Source organism: Arvicanthis niloticus, chromosome 6, assembly GCF_011762505.2.
Source record: "Arvicanthis niloticus isolate mArvNil1 chromosome 6, mArvNil1.pat.X, whole genome shotgun sequence".
Classification (NCBI taxonomy): Eukaryota; Metazoa; Chordata; class Mammalia; order Rodentia; family Muridae; genus Arvicanthis; species Arvicanthis niloticus.
Window position 1 is genome coordinate 6,468,950 of NC_047663.1, and position 20,737 is coordinate 6,489,686.

A 20,737-nucleotide genomic window follows, 5' to 3' on the forward strand; every position below is an offset into this window, starting at 1 on the left:
ACAAGCCTGTACTGTGGGGGGTGGTCCTGCCTGGAGTCAATCAACATGGTCTTCTTAAAGCCAGGAAAACTGTGACAAAGTATCTAGGAGAATCTACCAATGAATACTTAGGCTTCACAGGTGAGTGTAACAGGGTAAACACAAAACACAAAGTGAGGTGACATACATATCCACAGCTTCCTGCTGCCCTCAACCCAAGCTGCTTGTCCACTGGCCCAGCTACATCCTTCCAAATGTCTTCTTCCTCTCCTCGCTCACACCTCCACCTCCACTAACTCTCTGCCCTTTTCCAGAGATTCCTAGCTTATGCTTTCATTTCTCCACACCCTGGGAAAGAGAGCTGAAGAGAAAAAACCAAAACAGTAGACAAAAGCCACACGGGGAAGGAGGGGCCAGCTGGGGGGGGGGGGTCAAGTCTGAGAAGCTTGACGTGGGAGTCAGTCTCTAGGACCAACATGGCAGAGAGAACTGACTCCTGCCGATTGTTGTCTGATCTCCATCTGTATACCACAACACACACGCATGTACTCGCAGACACACAAGGGAAATAAAAATTAAAAAACAAAACAGGATAGATAAAGGTATAGGAAAGCAAGAACATGCTATCTGGTGACCAGTGAGAGTTTAATAAGTATATAACGGATTTCATTTATTTGTATCTATTTAACTACCACCTTGCCTGGGTTGCTCTACCTATGAGCACAGGCCTGTATAATCTTAGCACTCAGCCCTTTGTAAATATGGAGGAGACATAAATTTGTGGCTGCCCCTAGAAGTTTTAGAGAAGAAAGATTGTTCTGTCATGTTCCTGTCACCCTTCGGGGGTTGAACCAGATTGTCTCCATCTTAAGATGGAATGGGGATCTGAGTTGCCAGAGATAGCCCAGAGGAAGGAAGAGTACTTTGTGCCTGTCAGGGACCTTGGTCATGGGTATTGCAGATGAGGGAAGGGAGGTCCAGGCTGTGGCTGAACCTGAACAGGGAGGGGTGTGGGTGGGGTTGGGGGAGGGCTTCTGCCTCTGCTAAGTGCTCTCCCTGCCCACAGGTCTGGTCAAGGCTGCTGACCTGAACTCACCATTGCACAGGAATCCAGAGGTGCGGGGACACTGGAAGTTGTCATATTCGCAGAAGTGACCCTCGTAGCGGCCTTCGCCGTAGCACACACAACGTCCGCACTGGCACTCGCCGTGGCCCGAGCACGGTTTGTCCTCACCCTCACGCAGGCAGGGCTGTGTGTCACTCAGAGAGCCCGTGGAGCAGTTGCAGGTTTTGCCACTCCTGAAGAAGGAACTGGTCACTATTGCACAGCCTGGGAGGAAACCTGGGACTTTTATGCTCCTATTTTACAGACCACAAAACTGAAGATCCACAAGGGTGGAGGTAAATCCAAGTCATACAGATAGCAATGGCTCACCTGGGACCCAAACCTCAGGGTCCTGTTACCTGCTCACTAATTGTCCCTCTTCAGTGTTCACCTGTCTCAAGTCATGACAGACTTGCTTGGTGTCTCGGGTGATTTTGCTTGTCTTTGTTTTTTTGTTGTGTGTCAAACAGAGTCTCTCTTGGAGGCCTTGGCTGACTTGGAAGTCACTAAGACTAGGTTGGTTTTGTCCAGATCCTCGCTCTGCCTCCGTGGTACTGGGGTCAGAGTGGGCGCCACTGTGCCTGGATAGGCTGGATTTGCTGCTTGTGTAAGGTTTCACTATATTGCTTAGGATCCAAACTTCTGGGCTTGAAAAATCCTCCTGCCTTAGCTCCCCAAGTCACCAAGGAACCCGGCAGCCAGCGAGTGTCTCGGAGCTTTAAACACTCCCACCAACCCTTGCCTACCAGCTAACTTCTTTTCTTTTCTTTCTGAGACGGTCTCACGACAGAGGCCTAGCTGGCTTGGAACTTGCTATATATATAGACCAGACTAGCTTCAGAGTCTTAGAGGTCCACCCGCCCCTGCCTCCCGAGTGCTGGGAGGTGAGCCGTCATATCTGCTACTAAGCTCATTTCCGGTTCGGTGGTCTGTGTGTGGCAAAAAAGATTTGAAGTGAAAAGCGAGTCAGACTCGCTATCAGCACCCAGCCCCACCCCTGACAGCCATCTTGTCTGTCTTAGCGAGCGACACCCTGACACCCAGAAATAGCCCGTGTGTCCATGTGTGGATGCGCCTCAGTTTATGATGGGGTTATTCTCCACAAACCCATTGTAAATTGAGCCATGTTTCCAGCACCTAAGCCAGTAACAACAGCCCAGTCCAGCCAACTGTCAGCCACTTTTGCACCATTGTAATTGAAGAGGAGGAGGAGGAGGAGGAGGAGGACTTCAGAGACAGGCCTAGTAGCATAGACCCTCGGGACTTGCAAGTCTGAGACAGAATTGTGAGTTTGAGGCCAGTCTGTCCTATACAGTAAGACTCAACAAAACACACCATTCAATCAACCAAACAAAATAAACCCAGCCCCAAACAGATGAAGCCAGATTCAGTTAAATAAGGACCATCCCACATAGTTTGAAACCGGCTTCACCCAACAATTGAGTGTACCCCTCCCCTCTTTCAGCCCTTTCAAGGACCTGAATATATACAAGGACTGCCCCTGTGGCTGAACGTGTCAGGGTAGGCTCCCCTCCCCACTCACCAGCCCTCGTTGCATACACAGTGTCCACACATGAAGTCTCCTCTGAAGTGACAGCGAGCTGACCGAACTTCCTTTTGCTGGAACAAGATCATGGTGTGTCCACACATAGAAGGCAGGGACAGAGCCATTGGGCACACTTGGTGGGTAAGGGACAAGGTCTCACTATGCAGCTGAGGCTGGTCTGGAACTAACTTCCTTTCTTTCTTTCTTTGTTTCTTTCTTTCTTTCTTTCTTTCTTTCTTTCTTTCTTCCTTCCTTCCTTCCTTCCTTCCTTTCTTTCTTTCTGTCTTTCTTTCTTCTGTTTTTGTTTTGCTTTGTTTTTTTCTTCCAAGGTAAGGTCTATCTGTGTTGCCCTGGCTGTTCTGGAACTGGCTCTGCAGACCAGGCTGGCCTTGAACTCAGAGATCTGCCTGTCTCTGCACCTCCAGTGTCTGGCTGGAACTTTCTATATAACCCAAACTGGCCTCAAACATGGTTCTCTTTATCCAGCCTCTTAAATGCTTGGTTACAAGTGTTTCTTTTATGCCTGGTTTTGCCACTGGGTATTTCTGCTGCTCTCTGTGACTTGGGACAGCCCTTCAGGAATGTGTATCCACAGGAGGTTCCATCTCTTTTACCCAGGGTCCTAGTGCAGGGCTCAGCTCCTCCCTCCCTCACACACAGCAGGGCTGATTCTCACCAGCTCGCAGGCGCACACGTCACAGATCACGCTCACATCCATCCGGAGGCCGTCGGAGAAGGAGGGTTTCAGGTGGATGTTGCCCCCTTGGTCTTCTTTGGGTAGCTGGCACACATGTGTCCCGTCTATGTCCTCCACTGCCCGAAGCTGCACATTGTATGTGCCCTGCAGAGATCCCAGTGTCAGCTGAGGCAGACAGTGGCTCTTGGACATTAGGTGGCTCACACATCTTAGCAGCCCTGACTGGTGCACACTCTGATTCACTCCCAGTGTACGGACAGGGGTATGAGCAAGCAGAGGAATGTGCCAGGCTCATCTAAGAGATCCAAGCCAGAAGAACTGAGCCCCAGGGCCCATGTGTGTCCCTTGTTAGGAGATGCTGCTCCTTTAGGAAGCTACGCCTAACCTCCCATTCCCCCGTGTCCACGGGAGCCTACCACTTCCCCCCGCTTGATGTGAAAGGACCCAGTCTCTGTCTTCTGGAGAGTATCGGAGGTGACCTCTGTCCTCAGGCCTCTTGGGCTGTCCAGAGCCCGGATGTCCAGGTTGGAGCGAATTCGCTGAAGAAGAAGAAGAAGAAATGATAAGTGGTCTGTGTGGAGCCTGGGCTGAGCCATCTTGGCCTGGCCTGACTGCTCTTCACTCGACTGGAACGGAAGACGGATGGAGTTGGGCATGTGAGCACAGGGGCAGCACCTGGGGGAGCCTGGGCCATGGCCAAGTATCGTCTCAGGCTCCAGGGATGGCCAGAGACCCGCCTCACCGCCTTATCCTAGACTCATCCTTCAACCTCTCACCCACTCCTTCCTCCCTCCCTCCCTCCCTGTCCCAGAGGGCCTCCTCACATAGAAGGCCTCCTCCAGCAGCTCCACGATGTTGGATGAATCCTCCTGCAGGACTCCCAGAGAAGAGACGGGGAAATATTTATGGAGCTTCTGCAAGAGACAACACAGGCCTTGGGTTAAGCTCTGCCACTTTGTGTCTTCCTTAGATACTTACTATCTTACATCTTTAGATACATCTACTATGCCAAGTGGTAAAACCAGGCACCTACCCTCTCACCTGCCTGAGAGTTCAAGTAGGGGATGGACAAGAGACTTTCCCATCAGAGCCCACTCCTAAGGACCCAGAAGCTTTGGGGGAGGCATCAGGAGTGAAGAATGGACTTGAGAGGTTCCGTTTTCCACCCCACTGCACTGCCCAGGTCTCACACCTCATAGTAGCTGTAAGAGTAGTTGGTGACCGCGAAGATGGGGATGATGTTGTGTTTGGCAAGTAGGCGAACCAGTGTGGGCACAGATGGGTAGTCCTGCGTCTTGTATTGGGTGTAGGTGCCTGTGTCATCCAGGTGGCATTTCTCATCATTACGGTTCATGATGCCGGCCAGCACGTTGGCACCATCAGCCTCATAGTGGAAGGCAGACTCGGTGGAGAACACCAGCAGGTGGGTGCTGTCAGCCCTCCAGCCGATGTTCCTCTGCAAGGCAAGGAGGGATACACCCACTAAGCAGGCTGCTTGCTTGAGGACTGACATTCTTTCATGAAAGACAGAAGCAGCTCTGGACCGAAGCCACGGGATTAATAAATAGCATGTGCCATTATGCAGGGCACGTAACTGACAGAGAAAACCAAAGAGAGAGACAATGCCCGGCAAAGGGCACCATGGCAGAGTGTGTGCCCAGTATGGGCACCACGAGCGAGTCAAACCTGATACCCTGGGACAGCTCCTTTTGATCCCAAGCCCTCAGCCACACTGCAATGATAGTTTAGATGCGTAGGAAAAATGTTCACAGCACCATGTTAAGTGAAATGGGCAGGCTGAAAGAGATGGTGTTTTCCACAGAACAGGCTCCCACAGGCTCATAGATCTGAATGCTTGGTCATCAGAGAGTGGTCTACTTGAGGGGGATTAGGAGGCGTGGCTTGTTGGAGGCTTTGGGGTTTCAGAAGCTTATTCCTAGCTGTCTCTTCCTGCCGCCTGTGGCTGTGGCTGGAGAACCATGTTTCCCTGCATGCTGCCATGCTTCCCGCCATGATGCTGGACTAAACCTCTGAAACTGTGAGCAAAGCCCCAGTGAAATGCGTTCTTTTGTAAGAGTTGCTGTGATTATAGTGTCTCTCCGCAGCAATAGAACATTAGTTAAGACAGCAGCATATAGCAAATGATTTGAAAAATACATAGGGTGTCTTTGTTTTTAAGATAAGGCCTTGCCCTGTAGTCCAGGCTGACATCAGACTTGCACACTTCCTGCCTCAGCCCCTTGAATGCTGGGGTGACTGTCACAGACCACCATAGCTAGCATTATTTGGGAGGAATTTTTTGTTTGTTTGTTATTTATCTTGAGACAGGGTCTCTCTATGTAGCCCTGGCTGTCCTAAAACTCATTGTGTAGACCAGGTTAGTTTCAAACTCACAGAGATCCTCCTGCCTCTGCCTCTCAAAAGCTGGGACTAAAGGCATGTGCCACCACATCTGGCTTAGGGTGATTTTTTTTTTTTCAATAAAAAAGATTTGTTTTATTTGTGTATGTGTATACTTGTGATTTTGTGCGCCTCATGTGTAGAGGTGTCTGAGGAAGCCAAAAGAAGGTGTCAAGTCCCCCCACTTGTGAGCTGTCTGACATAAATGCTAGGAATCAAACTTCAGTGCTCTGGAGGGGCAGCGAGTGCTCATAAATGTTGACCAATTTCTCTAGCCCGTGATTTTATACCCGTGATTTATTTAATTCTAAGATTTTATTCCCTGTATTTGGATGTTTTGCCTGCATGTCTGTCTGTCTGTATGCATGCATGGTGTCTGCAGAAACCAGAGGAGAGGGTCAGATTCCTTGGAACTGGAGTTAAAGATGACTTTAAGCCACCATGTGGTTGCTGGGAATTAAAACTGGGTCCTCTGGAAGAGCAGTCAGTTCTCCTTCCTAACTGCTGAGCCATCTCTCCAGCACACTGTTCGTTCGTTCTTTCTTTCTTCCTTCCTTCCTTCCTTCCTTCCTTCCTTCCTTCCTTCCTCCCTCCCTCCCTCCCTCCCTCTCTCTCTCTCTCTCCCTTCCTTCCTTCCTTCCTTCCTTCCTTCCTTCCTTGTTTGTTTTTTTTTGTGATTTTTTTTTTATTTTTTGTTTTTTTTTGTTTGTTTGTTTGTTTTCGAGACAGGGTTTCTCTGTGTAGCCCTGGCTGTCCTGGAACTCATTCTGTAGACCAGGCTGGGCTTGAACTCAGAAATTCACCTGCCTCTGCCTCTCAAGTGCTGAGATTAAAGGCGTGCGCCACCACCGCCCAGCTAAAGTGTGTTTTCAAAACTGCATTATAGGAAAGTGTTTGTGATAGCATTAAGTGAAGAAAAAATTGGGGGCAGAGGGGGCAAGTTTCATAATCATAGGAAAATCAGTTCCACTATGTAAAATGTGGGAAAAGGAACAAACTATATCTACAGGCTATCAAAGGGATGGCTGTTTGTTGGTTTTGGAATTATAGGCAGTTTTCGTTCTTTATTTTCTAATTTATCTGCACCATAGATAGATTATTTTCTAAATGAAAAAAATGATGTAGACATAAAAAGAAGTGGCAATTTTAACTGCCAGCCCTGGGCCAGAGATATGGCTCTGCAGGCAATGGTACTTGTCTTCAAGCCTGATAATCTGAGTTATACCCCCCAGGCATGGGGAAAGGAGAGAACTAACCCCCAAAAGTTATCTCCAGACCACTATGTACACACCTCCATACTGTGGCCTGCACACACACACACACACACACACACACACACACACACACACAAATAAATAAATAAACAAACAAACAAATAGCTGCCAGCACAGTTGGAGACTAGACAACTTGTAGATCTGGGAAGTGGTCAGGGCCCTGAATATTCCAGAACTACTAGGCCCATGTCTGCCTCACTGGCCAATACAAATGCAGGTTGTGATGTTGCAGGTACAGACCTAAATTCCCAGCATGTCAAAAGTAGGATTAGAATTAGGGGCTGGGGGCTGAAGAGATGGTTCAGTGTTTAAGAGCACTGGCTGCTTTTCCAGAAGTCCTGAGTTCAATTCCCACCAACCACATGGTGGCTCACAACCATCTGTAATGGGATCTGATGCCCTCTTCTGATGTGTCTGAAGACAGCTAAAGTGTATTTATATGTATAAAATAAATAAATAAATCTTAAAAAAAAAAAGAATTAGGGGCTGGTGGAATTTCTGGTTATCTTAAAGAATGGGGTCCAAGCCTCTGGGGACCCCCTTAAGGGATTCTGAGCCTAACAGTGGTAGAACAGGCCAGCAGAAATTTATGTCCTTCCCAGAAAGCGCCAGCCCTGGCCTAGGCTGCCATTATCTCCCTGGGCACTCACTGTGCACACGGCTGTCTGCAGGATGGCATCGAAGCCTCCTTCAGGAGCGTCCAGGTTGCCTGAGATGCGTTCTCCTTGCAGTTTGTCCCAGAATTCTTCCACATTTTCTGTTAAGCTGATAACATTCTTGAAGGAGAATGGGGGGTCACTGTTGGGCCAGGGTTCCTTCAGCCTGGGCAGAGGTGGAAACAGAGTCAGCATCAGGGAAGGATCAGGTCTCAAGTGCTCCAGTGTGTATGACTCATTACAGTCAGAGGAGAATTCTATGCCAGTATGAGAACACATGGCCAGGACCCCAGCCCGCTTATACCCACTCAGCCACTCACTTCTCGGGCCTCATGTCTGTCTGAGGGACACTGACTTTGTCCACAAACTTTCCAAATCCAATAGTGTAGTCACTGGTGAGCTGGCGCAGGATCTTAGCTGGGTTTCAGGAAGAAAGAAAGACAGCTGAGTCCCACCATCCCCACAGGGGACCCTATGCTGGTTTAGGAAGGAGGAAGCTAGCAAAGGCAGCCTCTTGTAAACACTGCGTGTTGTACTTCAGCTCATAGCACTTAACTCTTGTTCCTTTCCTTTCCTCTTCTCTCTTCTCTCCTGTCCTGTCCTGTCCTGTCCTGTCCTGTCCTGTCCTTTTATGTGTCTGGGTATTTTGCCAGCATATATGACTGTGTACCATGAGGGTGCCTGGTGTCCATGGTGGCCCAAAGAGGGATCACATCTCCCAGAACTGGAGTTATAGATGGTTGTGAGCTGCCCATTGGGTGCTGGGAATTGAGCCCAGGTCTTCTGGAAGGGCAGCTGGTGCTCTTAACTGTGGAGCCGTCTCTCCAGCCCTTGTTCAGATTTACAGGTGGGGAAAGTAGGGTTGGAGGAAATTTAGAGTTATGCATTAAGAAGTAGCAGGGCAGCTGACCTAGTTTAGTCTGCAGAGCTGACATGGCCATGGCCTTGTGGCATGGGGTTCCCTCTTTGTCAGGGCCAGATGGCTCAGCTGTTTGCCATTTGTGGGCCTCCTGTGAAATCTCAAATAGTGAGCTGGCTCTGCCAGAATCTCCCTCTGTGAACAAGGGCTCTTTGAGGTGTATGTGTGTTGGGGGCTCAGATGTTTCACTTTTCCACAAAGAGTATGTGCTGCTGTCCCGTGTCGTGTGTGGCCTCCTGAGCTAGCGAGGCGAGCCCCACATCTATCCTCCCATCTTTTCCATACTGCAGCATACCCAGGTTCTGCCCCATCTGCTTGAGGTTGTCCAGATCATCAGACATGGAGTTGGAGAAGTCCATGAGGATATATAGATCCACGGGGCTCTCCAGGGGCTCAAACACCTTGAACACAAAGTTGCGCTCCTCACCCGGTCGCAGCCGGACTTGCAGGCCTTGGGGAGATACCTGGCTACGGTGCAGGCTGGTGTCAATCTGGGTGTTCTGTGTCCAGGGGAGTGGAGCAGTTTATTAGGAGATCACTATGGAGACCTGAGAGGAGCATCCCAGACCCGCCACGTAGCACATGGTCCTTATAACCACCCACCCAGCCTCATGCATAGAGAGCCCACCCTTCCATCCAACTCCAGGCACCTCTGTGATTTCAAGGCTGCTCTCCATGACCAGTATGCTCTCTCCCCGGCAGCCTGCAGCCAGAAGCTCCGCCTGGGTGTTGCAGCGCCTCTCCTTGAACAGCTGGCCAGAAGCAGATGGGCTCAGGGCAGGTGACAGCCAACCCAGGGTTGCCCCACTCCTGGTTTATTTCCTTCTGATACTCCCACCCTTCACCTCTTCTCACACCCCTGGATGATCTGGGGCTAGGTTAATGGGATGGCAAGAGTCAAGTTGGCCAGAGCCAGATGTGGGGCAACAAGACAGTGAGTGGTAGCTCAGGCTGGCCCAGAAAGCCTAATGGCGGTGGCTCACCTCATCTGTGCAGTAGGCACAGCTCTTGTCCACTCGGATGCACTCGGTACAGCTCTTCACCTGAGCCTTCTTGCAGCGGTTGGCTGGTAAGCAGAGGGCACATGAGTGAGGGCTGCAACCTTCCCAACTGCACCCTCATCTGAGAGAAGTGTGGTTCCTCTCTCCCAAACTTAGAAAGGAGAACATGGTCTGTCTGTTCCATACGGCACAGTAGGAACGAGCAGGGCCAGGTCTCAAACCTGGAACTTTCTTCTTAAGTTGGGAGGATGAAGAGTGCAGGCTTTGCTGGATGGACCCCGCCCCTTGCCACTTCATCCTTTCCAGGTATGCCTAGCCTGTCGCCCTAGGGCCCCCATAACTAATCCTCACTATCAATGCAGACCAATGCACAACAGTAGACTTAGTTAAACATCAGAGATCAGAGATTTTTTTTTTTTTTTTTTTTTTTTTTTTTTTTTGTAACTTGACTGCATAGCTCTCAGGCCTGTCACCCCTGTGACAGGCCACATCCACCATTACCTCCTTGTCAGTCCCTCCTCATTATGGCTTATGCCTCCTAGATTGCTGCCAGGGGACTGGTCTATCCCTTGACCCTCCTCTAGTGAGGATGCTCTGTCTATCTTGTTTATCAGCCTTGTGCCTAAGGCTGGGCACACAGTAGGTTCTCAGAAGGTGAGTGAAAGGCCTCAGTTTCCACATGTCATTGGGGTTCCCTTTCCTTCAAGTTAGTTAGAATCACAATAAGAAGGCCCTACTAGCTGCGCCAGAACACACAGTAGGGCTCTCTTGAACTCTAGTCTGGGGCTCCCTGGTCAGGGTTTAGTAATAGTTTTGATGAGGGAAGGAAAGCTCTGATTTCCTGTGATTGTTGTCAATTTCTATGATGTAAATATTCCCACCATAGTCCTCCCCAAGTACTGAACATGACCTCACCTGACAGGAAAATGTAATTAATCGGTAGGAGCTGTTCTCCAACCAGGAACCCTTAAGAACATAGTTGATATGTCAGCAATCTCCCTGGAGGTTCCTCTAATACCCTTAGCTCCACCACTGAGGCCTCATCTCTGCCTCTAAGTGGGTGGCTCCCCTCCCTAGGCAGCCGCCTTCCCTTCTACCCCAGGCCACCTAGCAGGGCCCACAGCTATCAGAGGCAGAGGGTCCCTCAGGTTCTCCATCGTGAGAGATGTACAGCTGTCAGTTGACTGACTGACTGATCGACGCAGGGTCGTGTCTTGAGCTGCCTGGAAGGGCTACAGGGACGTTCTGGCTCACCCATATTTCCAGGGAGGCTGGCACTCAGCACCACTGCCAGCAGCAGCTTCACCCACAGGCTGGAACATGACCCTGCCATCCTCCTCTTCCTCCTGCAAAACCACAGTGGACACAGGATGTATCTACAGCACTGGTCTGCAGCATGGGCTCCCTGGGTCCCCACCAGAGCTCCACTGGTCAGGTGAGACGATCTCGGGTAAGTGTGGGGCTGGAGGCTCAAGTCTGACACACATGGTGGATCGCTCCTATAATCCCAGCACTTGGGAGATGGAAGAGATGACGGCTCGTGGTCTAGGTAGCCACAGGGGGTACTCTGCTTGTCAGTGGAAGAGGCAAGGCGTTTCCTACCTGTCTTCTCCACTACCTCTTTCTAGCCATCCCCACAGTGACCACATGCCCTGATACCTTTGTTCTGTCTGAGGAAGAGCTCTCTGGCCTTTGTGGACTCTGGGCTCTGAGGATGTTCCAGTACCAGGTCTCTTGGAGCTGGTCTCAGCAAAGGCAGGGTGGGCGTTTATTATGTCCTTGCCTGTCAGTTCCCAGTGGGTGGAGATACGGTCTCTCAGTGGGTAGGCTTCCTCTACAGGGGCTCTGACTGTATCTGCTGACCACTCTGTACCAATTGTTTTGTTCTTTGTGCAGGTGGTGGCACCAAGAGGAGAGGTGCTGGCTTGGGAGTGGCTGCTGCCTGCATTCTATACTGCCTGTTCAACAGTGTGGCTTCTAAACGCCCTGCTGTCCACCAACTGCCTCAGAGTTTCAGGACACCTGAGCAGGGCCTGGGGATGGTTTAGGAGCCCCTGTTGCCCATTGTCACACAATGGTGGCCATTAAAACACTGTTAAACCATCTCAGGATACCAGATGCCTTCCAGTCTTTGAAAAGATGGGCAGCCCAACGCCTTGTCAGGAAGGAGCCGGGCTCCAGAGCTACCAAGGCCTGCACAGAGGAGGGCAAAGGCCGTGGCCGCACCTTTTTGTCTAAGGCCACAACTTCCAGGGGCTCAGACAAGGCCACATCTACTGTCCCTCCACCTTGGATCCTTTCTTAGCACCCTCATGTTGTAGGGCAGGGACAGTCTCAGAGTCTGTAAGGCTGAGGCCTTTTACTCAGCAAAGAAAGTAGGCAGGTACAGTCCCCTGCATCCAAGGCGTGGCCCCCAAGGAGTCAGACATCAGTCTCAGCATATCCACAGTCAGAGCCCGCATGGAGACATTGCCCTAACAGGGTAGTGGCTAGAGGAGAGCCCTGAATCAGCAGAGGCGTGACTCCTAGGAGAAATGAGTTTCTTGCAGCCTTAGGCGTAGGCACCACACCCACATGCTACATAACGCAAGCTGCAGATTTGCCCTCCCCAGGCGCCCGATTACCTAGGCAGGTATGGGCGCCAGAGAGACAAACCCAGCTCTTTTCACAGGCCCAGCATATAGAGCTGTCCCAAACAGACAGGACGGCAACACATACCCAGCATGTCAGCAAAGGGTCACCAAGGCATCTGCACAGGACCCCAGTGGGAGAGGCTCACCTGGGTATGCTTAGTTAGGACAGATGACATGTGGAAGCTGTGAAGCCTCCCCCTCCAGCAGTCAGCATTGGGAGGGTCTGGTGGGGATTTGGGGACAGTGCAGATTCCATACTGAACACAGACACACACACACACACACACACACACACACACACACACACACACACACACACACAGGAGCTATATAATTGCTATTAAAGGCCTAGGAAGACACTCAAATATTTACTTTGACCCAACTTGTATTTTAAAAGTTCTAAAAGTAGTTGCCTATTATAGAAACAACGAGATTTCGCATAAAGGTTAGGACCGAGGATGCCATCAGGGTATGTGGCCATGGCAAGCTGGGCCAAACAGACAGGAAAGCAGTTCTTGAGGCCCTAACAGCCCCTTGCCTAACCTGTCAGCCATCGGAAGTTAGGGTTAAGGAGACAAACACTCATTTTCTGCTGTCCATTCTCTCCTCAGCCCCCAGGAGACTCAATTTTCACTTCTAGTTCTGACAAGGACAGAAACAAAGTTGCTCCCCTTGGTTGAGCCTATGCTCAGGGTGTGGCAAGAGGGAAGAGGTCAGCCCCTACCCTTGGGAGCCACCTGGAGTCCCGGGCCACAGTGACAGCCAGAAGGCTACTCCAAGGTCTGTGGGGAGGAGTGTGTGGCAGGGACAAGTGCTCACAGGGCTGCTGGGTGAGATTCTGAAAGCTCCCCGAGAAAAGGTGCCTGGGGCGGGCTTTGGGAAGAGAGCAGCTGCGGGCCAGCCAAGAGGAAAATCAGGGACTCCCGATGCCCGGCATGCACCGGGTCACCACACAGCAGGTCCTGTCAAGCCAGACAAGAAGGGGGCTCGCTGCAAGGTAGTTAGTTGTTCCTCTACTGTCTTCAGATCGCCGAGGGGAGGCTAACACCCAGGGGGCCGGTGAACCCCAGCCTCTACCCACTCCCACCTACTCAATATCCTTCTCTAGCGGGGGCATCTGATGGCCACCACCCTGCTCCCAGCTGTCCCCTTCCCACATCCTGGCAGGCTTGGCACCTGTCCTGGCAGCATGGGCAGAGGGAGCCAGGGCCTGCCAATCTTCAGAGAAGGGAAGGGAAACAAAAGCCCCGGGAGGGAGTGGGTATTCACTTTCCTCTCCAGCCCTGTCGTCCCGGGGCACCAGGGTAGGCGGCGTGCTCTCGGATCTGCAGCGGGAGTTGCACCTACCTTAGCGGGACTACCTCGGACCTGGGCTGCGCTGGGTCGAGCTGAGCGCGCGGGCGAGCCCGGCGGGGCAGCAGGGCGGGCGGCGGCGGGCGGGAGCCAGCAGCGCTTTATGGACGGGCGGCGCAGGTAGGAAGGAGGCGCTGGTGAGTCAGGCGGGCTGCATTCCTGCGCGCTGTGCGCACCTGTCGGGGCAGGAGCTGGGGTGTCGCCGCAGCCGCCAGGCCCGCCCCCCGGAAAGGGCTGCGGCTCGACCGGCGCCGGCTCCGAGCCCCGAGCCGCCGCGGAGGGGGCTGGAGGAGGAGCCACAGTTTTCTGCAGCACAGACCGGGACTCCGGCTTCCCCACCCGTCCAGGCTCCCGGATCGGGTCCCCTGGCCGCTCCGGGTCGCGAGTCCGATTCTTAATACACAGTCTCTGGGCAGTGAGCCCAGCTAGGCCAGTCCCGCTGCCTCGACGGTCATCGGGTCGTGCACCACCCTCTCCGTGTCAGCGCGAGGATGGGTCGTGCTCCAAACCGGTAGGGAGACTTAGCACTCTTGGGCTGCTGGCCACTGGGCTGTCTCAGCCTCTACAGTGTGACTAAAGAAACCGATAGGCAAGGGCTGGGGCCTCTGAGTTCCTTCAGATCCTACTCAAATCTGTTTAAAATGTAATAGTAGCCATCAAGGGGCCACATGACCTAGTGTGGAGTAGCACTCATGGATTGTTACAGCGTTAGCGACAAGCTGATTCACAAATCTTACTCTTGCTGCAGGCACTCAAATGCCTTCAGGACCCGCTTCTGTTTAATAATGAGCCCGTTAAGGCGCTGCAAGACCCCAGCTCGATTCCCCGTCCCCCCCCCCCGCCCCCAGCCCGGTCTCACCCGGTTAGCTAATGTTCGTTGGCATTCAACCTTCTCAAACCGTGGGGGCTTCAAGCTCGCCAAGTGTCAGAACCAGAGCATGCAGTCTGAAACTCAGCCCGATTTATCCCTTACCCTTGAAGACCCTGGACTAATGTTACAAGATCTTTAGATTTCCTCGGCTTTGCCACAACCTCTGTTGGTTTCTAAGTCCGAGAATATGACATTTTCTCACCGTGTAGACCAGGCTAGTCTTGAATTTGGGGTAATTCTCCTGCCTCCACCTTGCAAGTGCTGGGATTGCAGGCATTTGACACCACGCCTGCTCTTTTATTATTTTCCTTTTGGTACGGTGCTTGGGATAGAACATAGGTCTTCATACACATCGACCATGAACTACCACTGAACTAGACCTCCAGACCAGAGTATGGCTTCTTTATGGCATTTGTTATACTGGTTTGAAAGGATCATTCCACTGGACTGTGGACTCTGAGAGCCCGTGTTTTCTGCCTCAACCTGAGGTGATCCAAGTCAGGAGAGGTGGAAATGCCCAGTTCTGGGCTAGAGACCAGCCCTGGTGCCTGGTACATAGAAGGAACTCAAAACGGTGGGACTGGGTAAGATGTCTCAGTGGGTGAAGGTGCTTGCTGACAAACTTAATGATCCGAGTTTGCTCCCTGGTGGAACTCATTCTCACAAGTCCTCTGTCCTGTGTACATCCATCCCACCCTCTCAAATAAACAAACGTAAAATCCAGCAGTGCAGGACTTTCATCTAAGCACCGAGGAGGCAGAGCCATGTGGATCTCTGTGAGTTTGAAGTCAGCCTGGTCTACATGGAGAGCTTCAGGCCAGCCAGAGCTACACAGACTTTGCTTCAAAAATACTACTAATAAAAATGAATTTCAAAAAGCCTGTTAAATAGCCCTGTCAGCCCTGCCCAGCCATCTGAGGGTTGTTCTGCGCAAGCTGGGTGCTCAGAGAGACTTGCTGCTGAATCTGGGGGCACTGGGGAAGGAGCCCAGTACGTTTTCAGCACTCAGGTGCATGTGCCAGGCCAGCTCAGTGCCTTGTGGGCATCAGCCACTCCAGTAGGCACCCAGTCCAGTCTGCAAAAGAAGAGCTCTACATGGTAATTTAAAAATAGCTCTTTAGCCGGGCGGTGGTGGCGCACGCCTTTAATCCCAGCACTTGGGAGGCAGAGGCAGGCGGATTTCTGAGTTCGAGGCCAGCCTGGTCTACAGAGTGAGTTCCAGGACAGCCAGGGCTACTCAGAGAAACCCTATCTCAAAAAACCAAAAAAAAAAAAAAAAAACCTCTTTGCAGGCTGGAGAGATGGGTCAGTGGTTAGAGCACTGACTGCTCTTTCAGAGGTTCTGAGTTCAATTCCCAGCAACCACATGGTGTGTCTGAATTTAACATAAAACAAATAATCTTTAAAAAATTTAAAATAAAAATTTAATTATCTTTAAAAGATTTAATAAATCTTTAAAAATATTTATTTGTGAGTACACGGTGGGAATTAGAAGATCATCTTTGGGAGTTGGCTCTCACCTGCATCCTGTTGAAGCGGGGTCTCTTGTTTCTGAATTGTTGTGCTGAATACTGCAGGGTAGCTGGTCCCCAAGCTCTGGGACCATTCTGCTGTCTCTAGGGCAGCGCATATGGTTTTTATAAAGCCTAAACATCAGGATTGAGTAGCTAGTGCTTTTACTAGATGGACCAGGCATCTCTCATCTCTCTGTTCTCAAGAGAAGGGGAGGGGGAACGGAGGAGGAGCTGTGTGTGTGTGTGTGTGTGTGTGTGTGTGTGTGTGTGTGTAACTGGAAGGAGGGGGCAGATATTGAAATGTAAAGTAAATAAATAAACTAATGGAAACCAAAACTTTTTAGCTGGGCGGTAGTGGTACACTCCTTTAATTCCAGCACTTGAGGGGCAGAAGCAGGTGGATCTCTGTGAGTTCCAGGACAGCCTGGTTTATAGAACAAGTTCCAGGGCAGCCAGGGCTACACAGAAAAAAAATGCTATCCCGAAAAACCTTTAGCATTGTGTGTTCATGTGCCCATGACACACGTGGGCAAACATGTGGAGGTCAGAGGGCAACTTTGTGTCATAATTTCTCTCCTTCCATCTTTCTGTGGGTTCCTGGGGTGAGACTCAGGCCACTAGGCTTGAGTAGCACATACTTTATGTGCTGAGCCATCTCGCTGGTTCTGCATGTTAGTTTTATAAAAGTAAAATAGCCGCGGGGTTTAGCGGTCTACAATCAGCTACTTGGGAGGCTTTTTAGGAGCCATAAAGCTGTAGGCCTGCATGGGCTACGTGGCAAGTTTGAGGCTACTCTGGGCAACTTTGGAGATGCTGTCTCTCATAATGAATAAGTGGCCGAGGATGTGCCACTTGCCTAGAATGCATTGGGCCCCTGGCTCCATCCTTAGTCATACACATGATATAAAACTTTTTTGGTGATTTGACTGCATGTATGTGCATGAAGGTGTCAGATTCTCTGGAACAGGAGTTACAGACAGTTGTGAGCTGCCATGAGGGTGCTGGGAATTGAACCTAAGTCCTCTGGAAGAGTAGCCACTGCTCTCAACAACTGAGCCTTCTCTCAGCTTCTGTAAAATAAAACTTTATTCATTAGTTCAATCACTTGCTTAGTTTACAAGTGTTTAATGAGCTGCAATGTGAACGAGACACACCGCTTGCCCACAGTGAGCCGCAACCAGATCCTGGCTCTCCCACGGTGAGCCGCGGTCGGTCAGATCCTGGCTCTCCAGCATGAGCTGTACTGCATTCTCCAGGGATGTGCTGGACTTTGCCACAGTCTGACCATGTGACCTAGATCCCCCGACTCTAGGAAATTCAGGGTGAGGCAGCCCCTCCTATAATTGAAGCCTCCGTAGGTGGACGGGGTGGATCCCGGAAACGGCTGTCTACGGGGTGGATCCCGGAAACGGCTGTCCAGCAAGCCTAGCCCTATCAGGGAGCTCTGGGGTTGACTTCGAGATTCAGTTTTGATGTTTGGTGGAAGGATGGGAAGGATGCTTCCCAACAGCAACCTGGGAACCTCTATGTGCCTGTGCACCTACATACACATAAACTCACACATGTGTAAAGATAGTATGGATACAGACATACATGTACACACAAATGCAAAAGCATGCTGAAGAACACTTCTTCTTTCTTTTCTTTTCTTTTTTCTTTTTTTCTTTTTTCTTTTTCGAGACAGGGTTTCTCTGTATAGCCTTTGGCTGTTCTGGAACTCACTCTGTAGACCAGGCTGGCCTCAAACTCAGAAATCCGCCTGCCTCTGCCTCCCAAGTGCTGGGATTAAAGGCGTGCGCCACCACCGCCAGGGTAACAATTCTTCTTTTTACTGTCTATCCTCAAAAGTGTGATTTTTCTACACTGCTATATGTTTATGCGTTTTTTTTCCTATATGTCTATGTGTGTGTGCATGTCTTTAAAATCCCTGTATCTGTGTGTGTCAACTTCAGGTCTTGGCTTTGCCTTCTGACTTGAGATGGTTTTTTTTTTCCTTGTTTGCCACTGCATACTCCAGGCTAGCTGCCCTGTGAGCTTCTGAGATTTCTCCACCTAGGTGGACTGTGATTACAGACACCTACTAGTTTATCATGCTGGGAGTGTGAATCCTGTCTGTGTGGCAGGCCATTTACCACATAGGGAGCCTTTTCTCATCTCTGAATGTTCGTGTTTCTTGTTTGTATTTACACAGAACATACATCTCTTAGCATCTCACCCCTCTGTACTCCAGCATGGGCTGAGAAAACTCCTATCTCAGACCGATTCACCTGGGAAAATGAACAGCACTGTGTCTACTGGGTAACCTGTGACTCAGTCCATGTTTACACTTCTCTAACTGCCCGGGCATGTCTAGCATAATGGTTTCCTTTTGATTCAGTTTTGATTCCTAATTCCTGTTGCACACAACATCTGACCACGTCTCCCTCCTAATCTAGTTTAGCTGTTCATTCTTCACGTTGGCTTTTTTTTTTTCCTTTCAGGATCAGAGTCTTGGATGAGTCTAATTTTGCCCAGTCAGGGAGGTGCTTCCATTCAAGCATGAGAAACAGTGTTCACAGAAAAGCCGGGGGTGCTGGCATGCTCCTGTAACCCCAGGGGGTGGAGGCAGGTGCCTAGCCAGTGTAAAATCCTGTCTCAAAAAGTAAAGTGGAAGGCCAGCTGGATAGCTCTGTGGACAAAGGTGCCTCTGGACCTGAGTTCAATCCTGGAGCTTACATAAAACTGGAAGGAGAAAACCTGCTCCACAAAGTTGCTCTCTGATCTCCACAGGTGTACCATGGTATGCGCACAAGCGCACGAACACACACAAACAAAGCGGGCCAGGTGTGGTGGTGTGCACCTTTGATCTCAGCACTTAGGAGGCAGAGATAGGGGCATCTCCATGAATTCAAGGCCCTCTTGGTCTACATAGTGAGTTCCAGGCCAACCAGCGCTATACAGTACTACCCTGTCGCAAAAAAAAAAAAAAAAAAAAAAAAAAAAAAAAAAAAAAAGAAAAAGAAAAAAAAAAAGAAAAAAAGTTGTACTACATACATGCAGGCAAAACACCCATATACATTAAAAATAAACCATTTGATGTCAACCTCTGGTCTTCACACATGCAGGTATGCAGGTATGAATCAACCCTGTGCATGCACACACACGCACACACACACGCGCACACACACTCACACAGACACAAAGAGTAAGAGAAAAATATGCATTTATAGAACTACATGTCAATATGACCAGATCACCTCAGAGGGAATTCCCAGCATGACTTCATGTATTTTTGAGGACGCAGAGCAACCCTTGTTTAGACATACGCCTTTATCCCTGTCTCCAGCATGGTCTGCCCTCCACTCCCTGGTCATTTCCTGCTATGAATGTACACATCGAGTTGTCTGCTTCTTGGAGCAGAGAGGGCTGGGGCCACAAAGATGAATGATTGAAACAGTTGAGTCTCTGGGTTTCCTGGGAGCCCACCTCCATCCTCGAGTCTGGAATCAGACCAGCTGCTTTTGCTTCTTCCTTTCTTTGTATCTTAAACCCCCAAAACCCCCCAAAAACTGAAGCCAAGTTTGGAAAAGCAAAACCACAGGTTCTGCTATTCCTTAGAGGAAATGTTATCAAAGATAATTGCCATGGGAACCAACTCCAATGCTTGTTCATCTGAGAAGCACACCAGTTTCCCCCTCCCGTTTTTCTAAGAAGCCAGTCCCCTTCCTGCACACTGACCTCTATAGAGGTGTCTGTTCCTCTGCAAGGCCCCAGCTTTCTGGACTGGTGTAATTGTTTCTTCACGTGCAGGGATTAGTGCTTTAGGATTTTGAAAAGTGGACACACTCTCCTTTCATCATTCAGGGTCTTGGAGACTGAACTCAGGTTATCAGGCTTGGCGGGAAGCATCTTTGTCAGCAGAACTATCACTTTTCTCTTAATTATCAACTTCAGGGTTAGATTTGATATTTTGTAATTTTAGTAGTGGCAAATACATACTTCTCCTTCTCTTCTTTCTTCTTTTTTAAAAAAATTTTGTTTTTTCAAGACAGAGTTTCTTTGTATAGCCCTGGCTGTCCTGGAACTTGCTCTGTGTACTAGGCTGGCCTTGAATTTACAGAGATCCCACTGCCTCAGCCTCTTGAGTGCTGGGATTACAGATGTGATCCGCCATCACTCATACTTTTCTTTCTGAAAACAACACTACAGGGATGAGAGATGGCTCATGGGTTAAGAGGATTCTGGCTGCTCTTGCTGAGGACTGGGGATCAATTCTCAGCGCCTATGAAGAGGCTCACAATCACCTGTAACTCCGGTTCCACAGCACCGGAAGCACTCTTTGATCAGGCAGAACACCTTTACATATAATAAAAACAAGTGAGAATATGAATAGATCTTTATTTACTCAACAGTTTACAATTCACTGCAGTTCTTCCTTTTTTTGTCTCAAGTTCAGGGATCAAAGGACTGCACTATCATACCCAGCCCACGGTTACACTTAATGAATGAGGCAAGAGGAGAAATCTCTTTCAAACAGCTCTTTGACCCTGTCTCAACTTCCCCCACCTCCATCCTATTACAATAACTTTGAGTCCAGCATGGTGGGTCCCACATGCCTGTATCCTCGGCTTCGGAAGATGAGAACGGTTGGAGGCTGGAGCCGGATTGGAGGATGAGTTCTCTGCCAGCCGGAGCTACACAGCGAGACTCTGCTCAAAAACCCAACAAATCAACAAAAACGATCAAGATGGCTCCTAGGCTCAGGAGTCTTCCTTGTGTTCTGGAACAAGCTTCTTTGGTCCCACTTGGA

At 50.1% G+C, this 20,737-nt stretch overlaps 1 protein-coding gene and 1 long non-coding RNA gene across 4 annotated transcripts in view; one reads left to right on the top strand and one right to left on the bottom strand.

Moving 5' to 3' along the window:
- Itgb4 (integrin subunit beta 4) overlaps window positions 1–13,695 on the bottom strand; it is a 33,502-nt gene extending 19,807 nt beyond the window's left edge. For all 3 annotated transcript variants that reach the window (XM_034504440.2, XM_076935437.1, XM_076935438.1), the window contains exons 1-13: window positions 13,558–13,695; window positions 10,832–10,923; window positions 9,560–9,642; window positions 9,227–9,328; window positions 8,872–9,076; window positions 7,978–8,074; window positions 7,652–7,823; window positions 4,520–4,783; window positions 4,152–4,241; window positions 3,744–3,866; window positions 3,307–3,471; window positions 2,628–2,704; window positions 1,076–1,278 (exon numbers count right to left, since the gene is read on the bottom strand). In XM_034504440.2, coding sequence (XP_034360331.1) covers window positions 1,076–1,278; window positions 2,628–2,704; window positions 3,307–3,471; window positions 3,744–3,866; window positions 4,152–4,241; window positions 4,520–4,783; window positions 7,652–7,823; window positions 7,978–8,074; window positions 8,872–9,076; window positions 9,227–9,328; window positions 9,560–9,642; window positions 10,832–10,910 — 1,660 coding nt within the window. In that variant the 5' untranslated portion in view covers window positions 10,911–10,923; window positions 13,558–13,695. The remainder of the gene's footprint in view (window positions 1–1,075; window positions 1,279–2,627; window positions 2,705–3,306; window positions 3,472–3,743; window positions 3,867–4,151; window positions 4,242–4,519; window positions 4,784–7,651; window positions 7,824–7,977; window positions 8,075–8,871; window positions 9,077–9,226; window positions 9,329–9,559; window positions 9,643–10,831; window positions 10,924–13,557) is intronic.
- A 203-nt stretch (window positions 13,696–13,898) lies between these two features.
- Window positions 13,899–20,737, top strand: LOC143442611 (uncharacterized). The gene is made up of 2 exons (XR_013110915.1): window positions 13,899–14,074; window positions 20,379–20,737. It is a non-coding gene; the product is annotated as an uncharacterized LOC143442611 (long non-coding RNA).